At 38.0% G+C, this 19,457-nt stretch overlaps 1 protein-coding gene across 1 annotated transcript in view; it reads right to left on the bottom strand.

The window, feature by feature from the left end:
• The window catches only part of FGD4 (FYVE, RhoGEF and PH domain containing 4), a 95,594-nt gene that overhangs the window by 59,801 nt on the left and 16,336 nt on the right, over window positions 1-19,457 (bottom strand). Inside the window, exons 2-3 of the mRNA XM_006902181.1 lie at window positions 10,884-11,067; window positions 7,730-8,234 (exon numbers count right to left, since the gene is read on the bottom strand). Of these exons, the coding sequence (XP_006902243.1) occupies window positions 7,730-8,234; window positions 10,884-10,975 (597 nt within the window). The 5' untranslated portion in view covers window positions 10,976-11,067. The remainder of the gene's footprint in view (window positions 1-7,729; window positions 8,235-10,883; window positions 11,068-19,457) is intronic.

The following is a 19,457-nucleotide window of genomic DNA, read 5'->3' as shown; positions in this document are numbered from 1 at the left end:
AATCATCAACAACCTGCATTATGCGAATGACACAACCCTGCTTGCTGAAACTGAGGAGGACCTGAAGCGCTGGCTGCAGAAGGTCAAGGACTGCAGCCCTCAATACAGATTGAAGCTCAATATCAAGAAAACAAAGACTCTCACAACTGGGCCAATTGGCAGCATCAGTATGGATGGTGAAGAGATTGAGATAGTTAACACTTTTAGTTTACTTAGTTCCACAGTCAACACTCTTGGTAACAACAGCCAGGAAATCAGGAGATGAATTACATTGGGAAAGTCAGCTGTGAGGGATCTCTCAAGATTACTGAAGAGCAACAACATCAGGATGGAGACTAAGGTGCTCCTGATCCAGGCTATGGTCTTTGCAATTATGTGCTATGCATTGGAGTGTTGGTCAGTGACTAGGGTTGATAGAGAATTGATGCCTTTGAGCTGTGGTGCTGGAGAAGAGTGTTGAACATACCATGGACTGCTAGGAGAACAAACAGGTTTGTCCTGGAGAGGGTAAAGCCGGAATGCTCCTTCGAGTCAAGGATTTGAAGCTTCGTCTGATATACTTTGGGCATGTTGCAAGGAGGGACTGGTCCTTGGAGAGGGACATCATGTTTGGGAGTGGAGGGACGGCGCAGGAGAGGAAGACCCTCAATGAGATGGATCGATTCTGTGAGTGGAGTGGTGGGAAAGTGTTTGAGACAGTGAGGTTGGCACAGAATAGAATGGCGTTTAGGGGTTTTGTGCATAGGGTCGCTATGGGTCACAAGTGACTCGATGGCACATAACAACAACAACACTGTTGTTAAGTGCCATCAAATCGAGTATGACTCATAGCAACCCTATGAACAGCAGACTTGAACCCTGTCCTATTTTGTGCTATCTGCATCATGTCTGACACGCTCAAGGCCACTGCTGTCAGTCATTATGTCAATCCATCTTGTTGAAGTCTTCCTCTCTTTTGCTGATCCTCTTCCTTTCCAGACATGATGTCCTATTCCAAGGCTGGTTCTGACTCATAGTGACCCCATGTATAATAGAACTTAATGCTGCCCCATCCAGTACTATCCTCACAAATGGTTTATTTGAGCCCATACATCTACTGCTTCAATTTATCTCCTTTAGGATTTTCCAGTTTTTGCTGATCCTCTACTTTATGATTTGGTGACTGGGGTAATCGGGATGGGTGTGTCAGAGGCGGTGCGGTTGGTGCAGGACAGAGCAGGTTTTAGGGCTGTTGTGCATAGGGTCGCTATGAGTCACAAACAACTCGACGGCACATAACAACAACAACAACAACAACAACAACAACAACAACAACTACTTTATGAAGCATGATGGCCTTCTCCACAGACTGGACTTTTATAGTAATGTCCCAAATGACATGCTATGGAATCTTGCCATCTTCACTTCTGTGGACAAATCTGAATGTACTTGTTTCAAGAAAATGGTTTATTCTCCTGAAAGTCCATCAGATATTTAGCATTCTTTGCCAACACCATAACTTAAAGGCATTCTTCAGTCTTCCTTTTCATGTCTTATGCATATAAGGTGGTTGAAAATATCATGGTTTGGGTCAGGTGCACTTTATTTCTCAAGGTAACAGTTTAGCTTTTTAACATTTCCAAATGTTCATTTGGATATGATCCCAATGAAAAATGTCATCTTATTCTTTGACAGCTGCTTACATGGGTGTTGATTTGGGATCTAATTAAAATGGGCCCTTTGACAGCTTCAATCTTTTCCCAGTTACGATGTCACTGATTGACAAATTTGTAAAGATATTAGAGAGAAGGGAAGAAAGTGGGAGAGGGAGAGCAAGGGAGAGAGGTGTAATACAAGGAGCTCTTGTGGACTAGTGGTAAAAACATGTGCAGCAACCCCAAGGGCATGCAGTTCAAATCCATCAGCTGCTCCGGGGCTGAAGGATGGCAATCATCTCTTGCACAATTTACTGTCTCTGGAAACCTGCTGGTGAGTCAACTATGAATTGATTCAAATTGAGGGCATGCGACAACACACTGAAGGATCTTTGTCAGTAAGAACTTCAGTCATCTTGGTTTTAAGCAAGCACTATCTGCATATGGCAGGCTGTTACTGAGTCTTCTTCCAATCTTAAAACCAAGGTTTTCTTCATAGAGTCCACCTTCTCAAATGACCTGCATAGTATACGACTGAATGACTGAATAAGTACAGGATGAGCAATCTCTTCCCATGTCATTAATGCCTCTGAACACTTGCCATAAGGTCAGCCTGGGGTGGTTTGGGTTCTATGCTACACATAACACTGAAAATATACTACCCTGATATAAACCTTTCCTGATTTTAAACCACAAAATGTTTCTCTTTTGTTGGACAAATGCCTGTGGTCTAGGTACAGGTATCATAGTATTCTGGAATTCTTATCTTTGGCATGTTATCCATAATGTGGCTTAGTGGTAAAAACCTACGCTGCAACCTCAAAGGCATGCAGTTCGAATCCACCAGCTGCTTCACGGGAGAAGGCTGGGCACTTTCCTCCTGTGCGATCAACTGCTTTTGAAAACCCACTGGAGGGTCAGCTATGGGTCGGATCTGACTCAATGGTACACAACATGCTTTTGCAGTTACTAAAATCCAAGTAAACATTTTTAAATTCTCTGCTTTCAGCCAAGACTCATTTGAAATCAGCAATGATATTCTACATTCCATGTTCTCTTGTAAATTCTGAATTTTTTACAATTCCTTGTCTACATACTGCCATAACTATTTTAAGGCACAATGCTCTGTGTGCTGGGATGTCCACTGTACTGTCTTCAGCAGGTATCTTGCTTCTACCACCTGTTTCTTGCTCTCTTTCCTCTCTGGTGTTAAAACTGTTTCCTGGATCTAGGATGTTCTCAGTCCTAGGTCCAGAAAACACATTCCACTCCTGGCTCTTATTTCTTGCTGGTGGTAAGATTACCTGCTTCCCACCTCTGAGGTGACATATTTATGTGGAAAAGTTATACAATAAGTAGGTGGGCCACAGTAACTTATCGGCATAGTTTCACCCGGTCATCTGATGGGAATTACAAAGAATATGTCTAGAAGAACCATTTAAAGCAATGCACCTCACCCACTAAACATCTCTAAAGTTGACAAATCTGAAAAAAGTAAACATTTACATGAAATTAATCCTAAAATATATTGACTCACTTATGTGAGTCTCATAAGCTCATGCTCAACATAGTTTAACCTATTTACAATAAATTAAACTCATCATCCAAACAGCAATTGGATAATAGTATCCAATAGTGCTCCTGGCTGCTTTTGAGGGTATGTATTTGCACACATGTGTGAAAACACACGTAATTCCACAGTTATCCTTTCCCTATAATTTATGACTTTAATGTTTCCTTATAACAAAAATCTCTCCCATACCTAGACTTTAATCTTTTAATCTGCTTAATCCATGGGCTAATCTGCCTAATCTATAAATAACCTTAATTGAAAGATACTGTTAATAGAACTAAAAATATAGAGTTTAAAGGTATCACAAAATGCTAAAAATATTCATTTGCATCTGAAGTGTGTTTTTTGTTTGTTTTTGAAAACACAGGCTTACTTATTCTAGAATGCTAATGCTGCTAAAAATGTAAACATTAGACATGTGTAGTATATGAAAGGCAATAGTACCAATTATGTAGATGTTATCTTTTACATAATAAAGAATAATATTCTGTTTTTACCCTTGAGGTTAAATAAACTTAGTGAATCAATTTAACAACTATTTTCAAATATTAATAATTTCTCAGGATATAGTTTAATATGTATCTGTTTTGTTGAAATATGTGTGTAATTATTCTGTAATTTGATTTCTGGTGGGCATTTAGAAAATTCCTATTAAATTTAATATTGTTTTAATTAAATTTATTTCTTAATATTATTCTGCTATAAATCTCTACATTGAGGGAGGAATTAAATAAATTTTCAGCTGTCTACACAGTGAAACTCAAGTATTAAGTCTTAGAAACTAAACATAACTGGCAGTTTGAGAAATCCTAAAAAAAGCCAAACCAGTTGCCATGAGTCAATTCTGTTTCACAATTACTCTCCATCGGCATTTTCAGGCTATAAAACTTTAAGAGTGATTAGTGGATTTAAAAACTCAGATCTGCTGGTTAGCAGCCCTATATATTATACAGATAATAACCTGGAGAGTGGCATCAACAAAGGAATATACCTATACACATTGTTGTTGTTGATTGCTGTTGAGTTGAGCACGACCCACAGTGACCCTATGAAAAAAAGGCCTTAAGCCTTTCTATAACTATGATCATTTATTAAAATTCATAGTTTCCAGAGGCATGTTGTTTAGGAAGTGGATGCTTCCAAAACCTATATATAGCCAAAAAGAATCACTGTATTGCCACTGAAAAGAAATTTAAGATTCGAGATAGTTTTAGAGCCTGCCTTTTTATTTTGGGAAACAAAAACCTTGAACAATACAACTGACTTGTATCGGATCAAATTGCTAGCTAGCAAACAAACCACAAGAATTAACAGTTCCTGATTGAGAGTTAATTGTCTGGTCTGCTATATACTACTAACATGCATTGCATTTGTTATTCTAAAATCCAAAAATGTAAAAACCTGAGAGCATAAAGATAACTGTATGTATCACTTAATGCTTGACACAGAGTTTGAAATAGGACATTAAAGGCTGTGGATGTTGTGTGGAGATCCAAGCACAGAGGCAGGGGCTGCTGCGTAGTGTGTGGCCAGGCAGTTTGAGCTGTGGACACCTCTGGTGAGCATTCAGCCAAATCCTGCCCACTCTTTCAGCCTTCTCCACTAAGTGAGCTGTATGTTATTAAGTCCAGCTCACTTGTGAGATTCTGCTTGGGGAAGGGCTGTTGTGAGTCAAGGGGGCCTGGAATAACTAAGCCAAGGCTGGGTCACATACCTTTCCACCTGTCACTCTAAGGGAGCACACAGGGCAAAATGTGGGGATTAGACCCACTGGGGTTGGGAGTTTGAACCTGGGTGCTCAGTTTCTGGGGAACTATTTATGAGGGCAGAAATTTCTGTAAAGGATATTAAGTACTATATACATGTACTTGTCACACTGTAGGAATTAAATCCTAATATACATTTTTAAATGAACAAGAAATTAGATAATTGGACCAACAACTCTAGAGATACACTTTCCTTCCTTCCCACATACGGCATGTACTACCCCTTCCTTCATGCTCATGTCAGGGGAAAAAGTGGCTGCATCATTCCATGTTTGACTAAGTTAATGGAAAAGCTTTAAGTCTCTTCCAAACCTATGAAAATGTCACAGTTATTACCAAAAAAATCTCCCAACAATCAAAGGCATCATAATCACCAATTTTAACTATTTCCCTTAAAATATGAACAAACAGTTCTTACTGTTCTGTAAGTACTTGCTAGTAGCATCATCCCAACTGTCAAGGAACAGACACTTGAGTCTGAAGTTTCTTGATTTCCCCTTCTCTTCTGTGCACCACAGTTCAAGCAGACACTAAAAATCTCCTACTCTATGGAGATGTGTGGAGATTAACTTTACAATGTCCTGTTTTTTAACGTTTCAGATACTGTTAGAAAGTGTGACTCACTTTCTCCTACCCACTTCCTTATTTTTACTTTTTCTGCTTAAAACACTTTTTAAAAAAGAAATTATTTTATACTGGTTTACTTACAGAGTTGATATACATTGTTTTTCACAGGTCTTTCCTACTTCCTTTACCCACCCATCAAATTGTGCAACCCTCTGATTACCTCCCTGCTCATTCTCACACCTCTGTTTCTACTTTCCCTCCCCCGAACCTTGGATCCTCATACATGTTTTACTAGTTATCTATTTCTACAACAATAGTCTTATACGTTATTTGTCCTTATGGGACTGAGTCCACTCAGCATAATGTTCTCCAGTCCCTCCCACATTAGGTCGTGATTTACAAAATCATTGCTCGTGCATGCAGTGTAGTATTCCATTGTGGGATTGTACCATAATTTCTCAAGCCATTTGATTGTGGTGAGACATTTGGGCTGTTTTCCTGTTCTTGCAATGGTGAATAATGTTGCTATGAACAATGGTGTACAAATCTGTTTCTACCTCAGTTCTACTTTTCTCAGGGTATATTCCAAGCAGTGGAATAGCTGGGTCATATGGAACATCTATGTTCAGCTTGTTGAGGGAGTGCCAGACTGACTTTGTACCATTTTACAATCCAAGCAGGAGTGTATAAAAGTTCCTATCTCTCCACATCCTTTCCAACATTTATTACTTGCTGTCCTGTTAAATTTTCTCACTGCTATTGTGGTGACAAGGTATCTCATTGTAATTTTGGTTTGCATCTCTTTTTGCCAGTGATTTTGAGCATTTCTTCATGTTAGACACTTCTTTTAACAAGTCAGTTTTAAAAAGAAAAATTCACAAACTAAAATATTGGCTCTCCTTCTGTTTTAGATTTCTCTAAGGGTCAATGATAATTTTATCATAAAGTGGATTTTAAAGTTCTCAGAACATCTAATAATCACTTTTCACTCCAATATAGTAATCTTAGTTCTGTGTAAAGCTCCATAAAAGGTCAGATACAGGAGTTGGTTTCCTCTTATCAGATGCTCAATTTTCAACTCTTTTAGAAAGGAGAAGAGAGACTAATAGAAACTTTTTTCCTTATCTTCAGAGATATAAAAAACTTTCAACTATAAGAAACTTTATGATGCCTGCTGTATCTCATCCTTGATCAACAAATGAAAAGTAATTTATAAAAATCTAGTAATATGTTCAAAGCACTTTACTGATACAACTGTAGAACAAAAATGTCATGGCTCTGTGACTAGAATGATATATACAAGTTTCTGTTGTAACACCGGTAAATTAAGAATGTATTTTGTTAGCACATTGTTATCTGCGTTTTAGCAGAACGACCACAAAAGTGGTTCACTGAGAGGATATTAAGTTCAAGTTCATCAAAGTCCCACCACCCTGTAGTGTTTGGCACTATTGACATAAGGCAAGTGAGCTGCACTGGTCTGGGAATCAGACTATAAGAGTTATGGGTGGTAATTGCTTCTAACCAGTAGTGCAATCTTAGAAAAGAAACTCACTTAATCTCTCCAGGACTATTTCTTCTATCAATGAATCACTAAATTATGAATGATCTATACAGGATTTTCAAACTCCAACATTATAAATCAAGTACTAAGTAGAAAGGGTTGGGTGTGTTTTTTTGTTGTTTTTTTTTTAAATTAGGAGCTGCAAGTTGTAAATTTCATCTGCTAAGTAATATGTAAATATTTCCTTTCTACACATGAACAACATGTTTGTGGTTTTTTTATACCAATGCACAGAAGAAGAAAAAGTGCAATCACTCCTAAGAGTGCAGGAGAAACACTCATTAGAAGTGAGAGCTTGAAAACTACTCAGGTCATGCGGGTGGTGTGACCCATCAGTTTCACAGGTATCATAAAATAAAGAGGCTCTGTGTGGAGCAAATGCATAAACCTACTTATTAACGAATGGTTGGCTGTTTGAATCCTTCCAGAGGTAACTTGGAAGAATGTTCTGGCAATCTTAATTCTAAACCCTGTGGAGTGCAGTTCTACTATGAAAACACATGGGAACTGCCCTAAATTGGAACTGACTCAATAGTAACTTTGTGAAAATAGACAATTTGAAAACAGCAATGGGAGGAATGGCCGGTGCTTCCCCCTATTTTTGAGTCACATTCACAGACATTACCTTCAGCTCATGATTCTGATCCATCTGTTCCAGGTCCAGCGGGCATTCTCCATTTTCGCTCTCTTGGACCTTGGCTTCTGTTTCTGTCTCTCCTTCCAGAGTGAACATAGGGTCTATACCAGGAGTCCTGCAGTTACTGTCAGAGGCATTTCCATCACCGTTACTTGTGGTGGGTGATGCAGGGCCTGTGGCAGTTTCATCTCGTTCTCCATTTACCAAGTTACTATCAAGCAAAGGTTCAGAGGTTTGAATAGAAGTATCTGGGCTAAGAGGGATCACCTTCTCCTCCTCACATTCCATCTGGTTCTGTGTTGCCATCACACCATTGGCCACACAAGTCTGTACACCCTGAGTTTGATCTGTGTCATCCTCCTGCTTCTGTGGTGGCTCCTGGGAGAGGAGTTTTTGCTGAGGTGTGGTTGTCAATCCATACTTGGTTGGGGTTTTAGGAGTACTGAGGCTCACAGGAGCTTCTTTCTTCAAATCACTGTAACTTGATAATGTGCTAGAAGGCAAAATACAAAGGAAGCATGAAAACACTGGCCAAAAAATATCATCCTAGAATAAAGATAAACTTATTCCACCTGAAACGGGCTTGTGTTCACAGGACAGAGCAGATTCCTCCCGTTTTCTGCATGCCAATCCCAGGGAAAATAGTCATACAGCGTCCTTGGGAAAAAAAATCAATGCTTAGTTCTCTGGAGAATTATTATTTCTTAATGTTGGAAGTCTTTATTTATTTCTTTTTCACCTCTCTTGCTCTCAAAAAAAGTAAGCAAGCAAGCAAATAAAATTCTGAAGAAAACATAGGAGAAAATCAAATCCAAGTATTTAAAATCTGTCTACTCAATCACTTGTTCCAATAGAATAGTCTTGCTTGGATTATTGCACAGAACAAAGCTGTTACAGGCATAAGAACTTAATAGTAATACTTTTAATGACCATCCTGACTAGATCTCTCATTCAGCAAGGTCTTGATCATCCTCATGGATCTTTTCTCTCTAAATTGCTAAGGTGTGAAAACAGACTTTAAAACTACTTGTACATGGGTATTATTTTACTCAAAAGGAAATACGAACTTTCCACTAATGGCCTACACTATATCTTTGAGACTTTTATAAAAATCTGAGACTTTTATAAAAATCAGAATCAGAATGTGGTGTACCTTCAAATTGGGTCTGACCTATTGGCGCCTCCAGTAGGGTTTCAGAAGCAGTAAATCACAAGGAGGAGACCGCCCATCCTTCTCCCACAGAGCAGCTGATGGATTCAAAACATGTATGTTTGGGATTGCAGCATAGCATCTTGCTACCAGAGTTCCCTAAAAGAAGGCTTTGACCATGATGTATCCTGAACACACAACCTTTTGATTCGGAGACAGTTGTGCTACCATTGTGCCACAAGCTAACCATGAAATGAAATTAAAAATAGACACTTTTTTCCTCAAAGCCATATTAATATATTGGAACACTTTAAAAGGAACAGTTTCCAGTGGTAATATCTCACTAAAAATACAACTATCTTTTGTATTGGTATTTGACTATGCTAGAGTATTATGACTTCAATAGCTTTCACAAAAGACTTATACTTTATCTGTACTGATTACCAGCTGCTTAAATAGTCATAGATAAATTACTCTATTTTTCTTCCTCTCTCTTAGATCAAATCTACAAGCATGGAATAAAAAAAGAACTCTGACTCAATGATATTTGAAAGAACATTACATTAATAAGTGAAACGACTGATCAAAAGAAAGTTAATGCAGAACAGAATTTAAAATTCTCATGAACTCCAGAATTTCTGGAACCATGGAGGCTGAATGAGTCCCTGAAACAATTACCTGGAGATGACTTTAATATTAGCTTTTTAAAAAAGTTCTTAAATGCTCCCAAGAACCACAGATTCATTTCACAAATAACAATAAATGCTGCAAATAATTAAGAAAATCAGCAAATGGGAAACCATTCTTAATTATTATACTTGAATGAATGGAGCTGTTTTATTTTGAGGAGGAAAGTCAAGATATATACATAGACTCTTAGTGACAGACAAAATAAAATCCTCTAAGTAAATTTCTTTTAAAAATTCAAATTGATTCAGTGATGGAAATGCTTCCTATTAAAAACATGACTGACATCAGGGTTGGGGTTAAATTGAGAAAAACTGGATAGATTATATATACTGCATTGAAACAGATGAGGGAGAGAACAGTTTAAAAGTGATATATGATAGCATATTATGATTATCACAAGAATTCAGAATTAAGGTTGCACAGTGGAGTGCATTTGGGGCGGCGGCAGGGTTGGGGTTGGGGGGATTGTATACCAATGAAGAAGTTTATCTTTTGCTTTTCAAGGAGAGGAGCGAACTGGAGGGAGGGGGGTAGAGAAAAAAGTGCAACAATGAATGAATGAAAATCCAAAATCTCTGTAAATGTTCATTAAAACTAATAAAATAAATTTTTTTAAAAAGTCAAATAAAAGAAATTTATGGTCATATAATTAGAAAACACCTTATGTAGATTTTTTTTACTGAGAAAAAGATATTTTACCATTTTTTAAAAGAGTATTAAAGAATATAAAATTATATCTAATAAACATAAGATTTTTATGACTGATACTATTATTTCAAAAACCTGACAAAAATGTCAGAGCTTAGAGAGAGGCAAGGTAGGGGACAGAATAAGTATAGATAGATGACCCACATAGAAGAAAATGGGTCAGAAAAAAAGGGAGATACAGGGGTGGGAAAGTCAGGAGGGGTCACATGCACGAATATGTACAGTAAGAAACAAAGAGAGAGAGGGAAAGTCTCTACTCAAATCCACAGATCCAGACATTCACAGAGAGCAACATAACAAAGAGTGACATACAGATAAAAAGACAGAACAACAAGAGGCCCACATAGGCAGAAAAGAACACAAGCTGATAAAATCTGATAGTTTATAGTGTTATACATGCGTGAAATATTAAGTGATAATTCATTTTAAGGTAGGATCAAGGAATTTATCTTTAAAATTCACTCTATCAAACCTAATGGCATAAAAAATACTGTATCTTTTATATTTTTTAAAAAAGCTCTGATTGTCTAATTTTTTTTTAAAAAATTAGCTTTTTCTTCCCTTCATCTTATCCCATTGTAGATGAATTCTTACCTGCCTCCTTCAAAGCGACTGATGAGATCTGAAACCTTACTGGGTTTTTCTTTTGAGACACAAGAAGCAGAGGCAGGTTTAACTTCCTCCATCCTTGGTTTTGTACTAGATAAAGCTTTATGCCTGGGGGTTTGGTGTCTATTGGACGAAGGTGAATTCTGCAGATGTAATGGCTTTGGAGGCACTGTAGAAAAAGAATTAGTAGAATTCAGTATTTCTGGGATGGTATTTATACTTTAACAATAAAATTATGGTGTTCTGGGTGAAAAATACTTAGCACTATCGAACTTTTATAAATGAGTCTTTCAAATTTGTATTGAACCTAGACAAAGGGAACATCCAACATTTTGGATATCTGCTCTTTGTTCTACTGAAAATTTATATCCAAGATAGTTCTTTTCATTTTGCTAGCTTTAAATATGGCAATATTAAACACCTACGGGTATAACAATGGGCTCAAACATAGGAAGGATTGTGAGACTGGGGCAGTTTACACTGTGTTGTATTCAGGATTGCCATGAGTGGGAACTGCCTCAACAGTAAGCACCAACCAGGTATCTACAGAGAGCTACAGCATTTCTAACTCTGAGAGATAATATAGGGAGGGCTGAGGGTCTAGTTGTAGAGAGTTGTGCTGGCAACTCAAAAGTAGGCTGTTCAAATCCACCAGCCATACCAAGGGAGAAAGAGGGGCAATCTCTTCCCATGAAGAGATTTCAGCCTCTGAAAACCACTGTGGGGCCAGCTGACATTTTGACTCAATGGCACACAACAAAACAACAACATTAGAGAGAATATAGAAGCTATGATTCAAAAGAGGGAATTGAAGTTGCTAAATTTAAAATTAAATTCCTGTGATGGACTTCTGGCTAAAATAGCAGATATTTTAAAAACAGTGATGATGAATACATCAAAATGTAAAGCCACTACATTAACACAAAAGACAGCAAAGCAACAATAAGCAACAGTTACAAGGCGGCATTTAGTAATAGCTTTCCATTTAACAAAAATACTTTATCTTAAATAAAAACATATTTTTAAGTATTCCACTGAGCTTGGGACCATTATTTACATTTTCACCCCAGATGAATAACTGTCCTAAGGGAAACAAGGTTAACTTGATTTCATGACTGGTACATTGAGGGTACCATGGACTGCTAGAAAAATAGATTCATCCTGGAAAGGGTTAAACCAGGCTGCTCCTCTGAGGCAAGGAGTCTGAGGCTCCGTCTAACATACTTTGGACATGTTGTAAGGAGAGGGACATCATGCTTGGGAGGGTGGAGGGACAGCGCAGGACGGGAAGGCCCTCTGTGAGCTGGATTGACTCAGTGACTGGGGCAATTGGGATGGGTGTATCGGAGATGGTGCGATTGGCATAGGACAGAGCATAGTGTAGGGCTGTTGTACATAGGGTCGCTATGAGTTGCAAGCGACTCAACGGCACATAACAACAACACTACCACCACCCAGATCCTGGCTCCTTTCATTATTAACACAACTTCTCTGGTAGCCTAGTGGGTAAGAACTGTGCTGCTGACTAAAAGAAAGTAGATAATTGTCTCTCTTATGTTATACAGTCTCTGAAAAACCACTGAAGGGTAAGCTATGAGTAGGTTCCAACTTGATGGCAGTGAAATTTTAGTCTATCATAAACCTAGAAAAGGAAGGCTATAGAAGTTTATTATTGCCATTTTTTACATTATATATGGCTTTACTGATTATGCAAAGGTATTTGACTGTGTGGATTATGGCTAACATCGAAAAGAAAGGGAATCCCAGAACACTTATACCCAGATCAAGATTCTGAACAGAACAAGGGAACTCTACATAGTTTGTAACTGGGAAAGGTGTGTGTCAAGGTTCTATCCTCTCCATACCTATTTAATCTCTATGAAGAATATAGCATCAGGATCAAAGGAAGACTCATCAACAACCTGTTATACCAAGGACACAACTTTGCTTATGGAAAGTAAGGAAGACTTGAAATACTTGCTGCAGAAGATCAAAGACTATAGCCTTCAATATGAATTATATCTCAACATAAAGAAAACAAAGATTCAAACCACTGGACCTATAGAAAACATCATGATTGGTGAAAAGATTGACATTGTCAAGAACTTACTCATACTTGGATCCACAATCAACACACTTGGTGGTCACAGTCAGGAAACATATTGCCTTGGAAAAGTCTGCAGTCAGGGAACACTTGAAACTACTGAGAAGCAACAGTGTCAGTTTAAGAACTAAGGTACCCCTGATTCAGACTATGGTCTTTTCAATTACTTGCTATGCATCTGAGAGCTGGACAATGAATGAGGATGACAGAAGAATTGACGCCTATGAGCTGTGGTGTTGCAGAAGAACACTGAATATCCCATTAACAGCCAAAAGAACAAAGAGATATGCCTTGGAGAAAGAACAGACAGAGTGCTGTATCTGAGCATGTTGTTAAGAGAGGCTATTCCTTGGAAAAGGATATCATGCTTGGAAAGGCAGCGGGCAGTGAAAGAGAGGAAGACCCTCAACAAGATGGACTGACACATTGACTGCAGCAATGGGCTCACCTGCACCAGAGATAATGAGGATGGCATAGGATAGGAAGAGGTTCAGAACTGTTTAGCACAGGATCACTATGAGTTGTATTTAACTTGATAGTACCAAACAGCAACATTGTATCACTGTCTTGCATCAGTTATATAACTTTATATAGTTGTCCTGCATCAGTTATATAACACAAATCAATTGTTCCCTAAAATGTCTTTTACTCACTTAATAGTAACAGATATGCATGCTACATATTTGTGGATTACAATATACTCAAGGCTACAGAAGAAAACAAGTAGTATAGTCTACGTGCTGACTTACTGGCATTCATTTTTTTTAAAATGATATAACATTTTTTCTAAGATTAATATCCTAAACATAAGATAATATGTATAATTTTTATAGTCAGTTTTAATAGATCAAATAGATAATTCCTTTCTATTTTTTTACCCTTTTCCTACCCTCTGGGATGAGAGCTGGGGAAGGTTATCCCTTAAGTACATCTCCCATTTCACCCCAGCTGGCAACATTGGCTTTCTGTTATCTCTTTCATAAATTGAGCTAGCTGACAGTGGCCTGATGCTCATTGGCCTAGATTTCATGGTCTCTGTGCCAGCTATCAATTTACTACAGAGGAGAAGTAGTAGCACAATGAGCTAATAAGCGGAGCAATTAATTAATTTGATTCCTTTTCCACTCAAACAGAAAAATAATGGAAGCAAATCATGTGCACTTCTTATGAAAATGACACTAATTCCAAGATGTTCTGGAAGGATGGTAAATAAATATCTAATGGGAAGAAAGAGGCTTAAATAAATATTTTGCTCATGTTCAGGAATAATTCTCCCTCTAGAGCAATAGTCCACCAGTCAGTTTGTTGTGCTGTAGTAGCTTTCATGTTGCTGGGAGGCTAAAAGCTATGCCACTGGTATTTATATATCAGCAGGGTGACCCAAAATAGAAAGGTTTCCTTCTCTAAACTAAGACAGATTAGGAAACAAGGCTGGATCAGCAGGGTGACCCAAAATAGAAAGGTTTCCTTCTCTAAACTAAGACAGATTAGGAAACAAGGCTGGTCATCCACTTCTGAACAAATGGGCGCTAGAAACCCCCATGACTATCAGTGGATTGACTGATACAGGGCTGGAAGATGAAAGCCTTTCTAAAGGGCTAAAGCAAGAATATCACTTTAGAGTGTGTCTTATTCAAGCCATGAAATTTTCAAATGCTATTCCACTGGGCTCCACTGACAGTCAGGGGAGCATTCAAAGTAACTCAAGGCCTACATACATAATTAGCTTCTGGGCTTTGAAGGTGGGAAGGTCTGGATTCACCTCTGCCCTCTCTAAGTCAGATCTGGAGCACTGAGTCACAAGAAGTCAGTCCTGGAGCCAGAAGCTCAGGGAAAAGGATTTTTCCTCAAAATTACCTGAGACAGAAATACTTCCCTAAGCCTGGTACCTGGAATTTGGACTTAGAGCTTTCTAAACTCCTGAGAAACTGACAGCAGCATGAGGCACTAGGCATCACAGAAGTGAACTGCATCCCAATACGAATAACCAATTCTATCTTCAATGAGATGGAAAAGGCAATTTTCAATTTCATTTGGAATGGTAAGAGGCCCCGAATAAGCAAGAGAAACAAGGTAGGAAGCATCTCACTCCCTGATTTCAAATCATACTACACTGATGTGGTGTTCAAGACAGAGTGGTACTGGTACAATGACAGACATACAGATCAATGGAATAGAATTGAGAATACAGAAATCAGCCCATCTACCTATGGTCAACTGATATTTGACAAGGAGACGAAATAAGTTAAGTGGGGGAAATGACAACCTTTTTAATAAATGGTGTTGGCAAAATTATCTGCAGAAAACTCAAGCAAAATCCATACCTCATTCCATACACAAAAACCAACTCAAAGTGGACCTAGGACTAAAACCAAGGACTATAAACTTCATGAAAGAAAAGCTTGGAAGAACTCTAGAAGTCCTAATCTACATCATGAACAGCCTTCCAAACATACTGAAAAACTTACAACCAGAAGAAGATAAAATAGATGAATGGGACCTTCTAAGAATCAAACCCCCCTGCACATCCAAAAACTTCTCCAACAGTGTAAAAAGAAAGCCACTGGGAAATAGTATTTGGCAATGACATGTCTGATAAGGGCCTTATATTTAGAATTTATAGAATACTTGAGTGCCACAACAAGATAAAGGTAAACAACCCAATTGAAAAATTGGCACAGGATATGAATAGACACCTCACCAGAGAAGGCATTCATATGGTGAACAAACACAAGAAGTAGTGTTAAAAATCCATAGCTCTGAGAGATACAAATCATAACAAATATGAGATATCATATCATTCCAGTAAGAACAGCAAAATTCAACAGAGCATCAAACAACAAATGCTGGTGAGGTTGTGGAGAAATGGGAACCCTTATTCACTGTTGGTGGGAGTGTAAAAATGGTGCCACCATTATGGAAGGCAGTATAGCACTTTCTCAAAAAGTTGCAAAAAGAAATACCATTTGACCCAGAGATTCCACTACTGGGAATATACCCTAAAGAACCATAACTGCCACCCAAGCAGATATATGCACACCCATGTTTATCTCGGCTTTGTTCATGATAGCAAGGAATTGGAAACAAGTGCCCATCAACGAATGGAGAGAGAGAAGCTGTGGTATATTCACACAATGGAATGCTATATTGCCTTGACAAACAAGGAACTCATGCAATATTATTCAAAATGGGTGACCCTGGAGAGCATTATGCTGAGTGAAATATCTCAGTCACAAAAGGACAAATACTGCATAGTGCCACTGTTGTAAAATGGGACTGATATTGGGGTTAGAGGGAGCCAAAGAAAAAGAGGGGATAAATGATGTATACTACATTAAAACAGATGAGGGAGAGAACTGTTTAAAAGGAATATATGATTAGGTATCATTTTCATGACAAGATTCCAGAAAAAGAAATGCATAGTGAAGTGGACTGTGGACTTGAGAGATGGGGGTAGGGGAGTTGTATAATAATGAAAGAATTTTTTTTTTCTTTTCAAGGAGAAAAGCGAACTAGGGGAGAGGGGTGGGCAGGGGGGAAAATGTACAACAATGAATGAATGGGGGGAAATTAAATGGGAAGAATATGCTGTAAAAATAAAAAAAGAAATGGAACATATAAATAGACATACTAGATATTGGTAAAATGAGATGGGCTGGCATGAGACATTTTGAGTCAGACAATCATGATCTATCACACAATAATATGATTTCCAATCATATGCTGGATATGAAAAAAGTGAGGAAAAATGGGGTAATACTCATAATTAAAAAGCTAATTTCTAGATTCATCTTGAAATACAATGTTGTGAGTGACAGGATAATATTTATACACATACAAGTCAGTCCAATGAATACCACTGTGATTTAAATATATGCACCAAAAACCAGAACCAAAGAGAAGGAAATAGATGATTTGAAAAATAGATTGAACATGCAACCAAGATACTTTGATAATAATGGAGGATTGGAATGCAAAAGTTGGAAACAAGGAAGAAGGATCAGTAGTTGGAAAGCATGGACTTGGAGACAGAATGATGCCGAAGGTAGATTATGACAGAATTCTGCACAATCAATGATTTATTCATTGTGAAAATTTTTATACATAATGCAGACAATACACACGGAATTCACCTGATGGTATGCACAGGAATCAGATCGAATATATATGTGGAAAGAACCACTGGAGAAGCTCGGTATCAATTGTGAAAACTAGGCCAGGTGCTGACTGTGAAACAGACCAACAACTACTCATATACAAGTTCAAATGAAGGCTAAAGTAGGTTAAATACAATCCACAGGAACCAAAATTTGACCTTGAGTTTATCTCCCCTGAATTTAACCAACTCAGGAACAGGTCTGAGGCCTTAAACGCTAACGACCCAAAACCAGATGAATGGGGGAAAATATAAAGACTATTACTCATGAAGAATGAAAAATGTCATTACAAAGATAGAGGAAGAAAAGAGTGAGATGAATGTCAGAAGAGACTCTGAATATCGCATTAAAGCTCCAGCAAGCCAAACCAAAGGGAAGAAATTAAGAAATTAAGGAGCTGAACAGAAGATTCCAAAGGGCAGCACAGGAAGATAAAGTATTATAATGAAATGTGCAAAGATCTGGAGCCAGAAAAATCAAAAGGGCCAAACTTGCTCATCATTTCTTAAGATGAAAAACAAGCTCTGAGTTGCAATACTTATGCATGCTATGGACTGAATACTGAATGATCCAGGAAGCATTAAAAGATAGAAGGAGTACACAGAGTCACTGTAGCCAAAAGGAATCTGATGACAGAAGAATTTAAGAAACAATATATGATCAAGAGTCAATGGTGATGAATGTGAAGTTCAAGCTCCTCTGAGGGAACTGATGAAAAAAAAAAGCCCCAGCAATTGATGAAATATCAATTGACATATCTCAACAAATTGATGCTGCCCTGAACATGTTCACTAGGTTGTGCTTGACTGGAAGAGATTAATATACATTCTTATACTTTAAAAAAAAAGGTGATCTGACAGTGTGGAAATTAACAAACAACATCACTAATATCACACACAAGCAAAATCCTGCTGAAGATTATCCAAAAACAACTGAGACAGTACATTAACCGAAAATACAAGCTGGGCCATGGCACTAGAGACATCACCAGTGTCAGATGGATCTCAGCTGAAAGCAAAGAGTACCAGAGGAATGTCTATCTGTGCTTTATTGACTATGTGAAGGGATTTGACTCTGCGAATCACAACAAATTGCAGCTAACCTTGAAGAGAATAGGTACTCCAGAACACTTGATTATGCTCATGCAAACCTTGGACCAGGAGGCAGTCATCAGAACAGAGCAAAGAAACACTGTATGGTTCAAAATTAGGAAAGGAGTGGTTCAGGGATGTGTCCTGTCTCCATACCTTTTCAATCTGTATGTGGAAACTTTGAAGGTTAGGAAGAGAGGAGTGCACTTCAACAAGACACACTAATACAGTGATTATAAAAATGGGCTTACGCACAGCAGAGATTGTGAGGATAGCACAGAATTAAAAAAGGTCCTGTTCTGTTGTAAATAGGGGTGCTGTGCCAACACAATGGTACCTAATGTGAACAAGAACAATGATAAGCTAAAATAGGAAAAAAGAAAAAAAATAACTGATACATTATATAATCTAAAGGATCTTTAAGACTATTCGATGACATTAAAGAAAAGGCCACATAATACATTATTTCCTTTATAGTAAAAGTCCAGAATAGACAAATCCGTAAAATTAAAAAGTAGAACCATGTTTTTTAAGAACAAAAGAAAAGGGAGAAATAAGGAGTGACTGCTTAATGGTTGTATTCTCTCTCCATACCTATTCAATCTGTATGCAGAGCAAATTATCTGAGAAGCTGGACTCTATGAAGAGGAGTGTGGCAATCCTGATTGTAGGGAGACTGACCAATAACTTGTGTTATGTAGATGACACAACCTTGCTTGCTGAAAGTGAGGAGGACCTGAAGCACTTGTTGCAGAAGATCAAGGAATGCAACCTTTGGTATGGATTGCATCTCAATATCAGGAAAACAAAGATTGCCACTAGACTGATAGGCAGCGTCATGACGGATGGAGAGGAGATTGAAACCATCAATAGCTTCATCTTGTTTGGATGCATAATTAACACCTTTGGTACCAGCAGTCAGGGAAAAAAAGATGAATTGCACTGAGCAAATCTGAAGTTAGGGACTTTCTCAAATTACTAAGTAGCGATGTCAGTTTGAAGACTAAGGCGTGTCTGATTTAGTCCATAGTCTTTGCTATTACCAGTTGTGCATCTGAGAGATGGACAGTGAAGAAGGATGACAGAAGAATTATTGATGTCTTTGAGCTGTGGTGCTGGAGAAGAGCACTGAACATCCCATGGATGGCCAAGAGAATGAACAGATATGTCTTGGAGAGGGTGCTCTTTGGAGGCAAGAATGATGAGG

Source organism: Elephantulus edwardii, unplaced genomic scaffold, assembly GCF_000299155.1.
Source record: "Elephantulus edwardii isolate Elephantulus edwardi_28Jun2011 unplaced genomic scaffold, EleEdw1.0 scaffold00377, whole genome shotgun sequence".
NCBI classification, from domain to species: Eukaryota; Metazoa; Chordata; class Mammalia; order Macroscelidea; family Macroscelididae; genus Elephantulus; species Elephantulus edwardii.
Note: the sequence above shows the minus strand (reverse complement) of the source record. Positions and strands in the feature narration are given on the sequence as shown.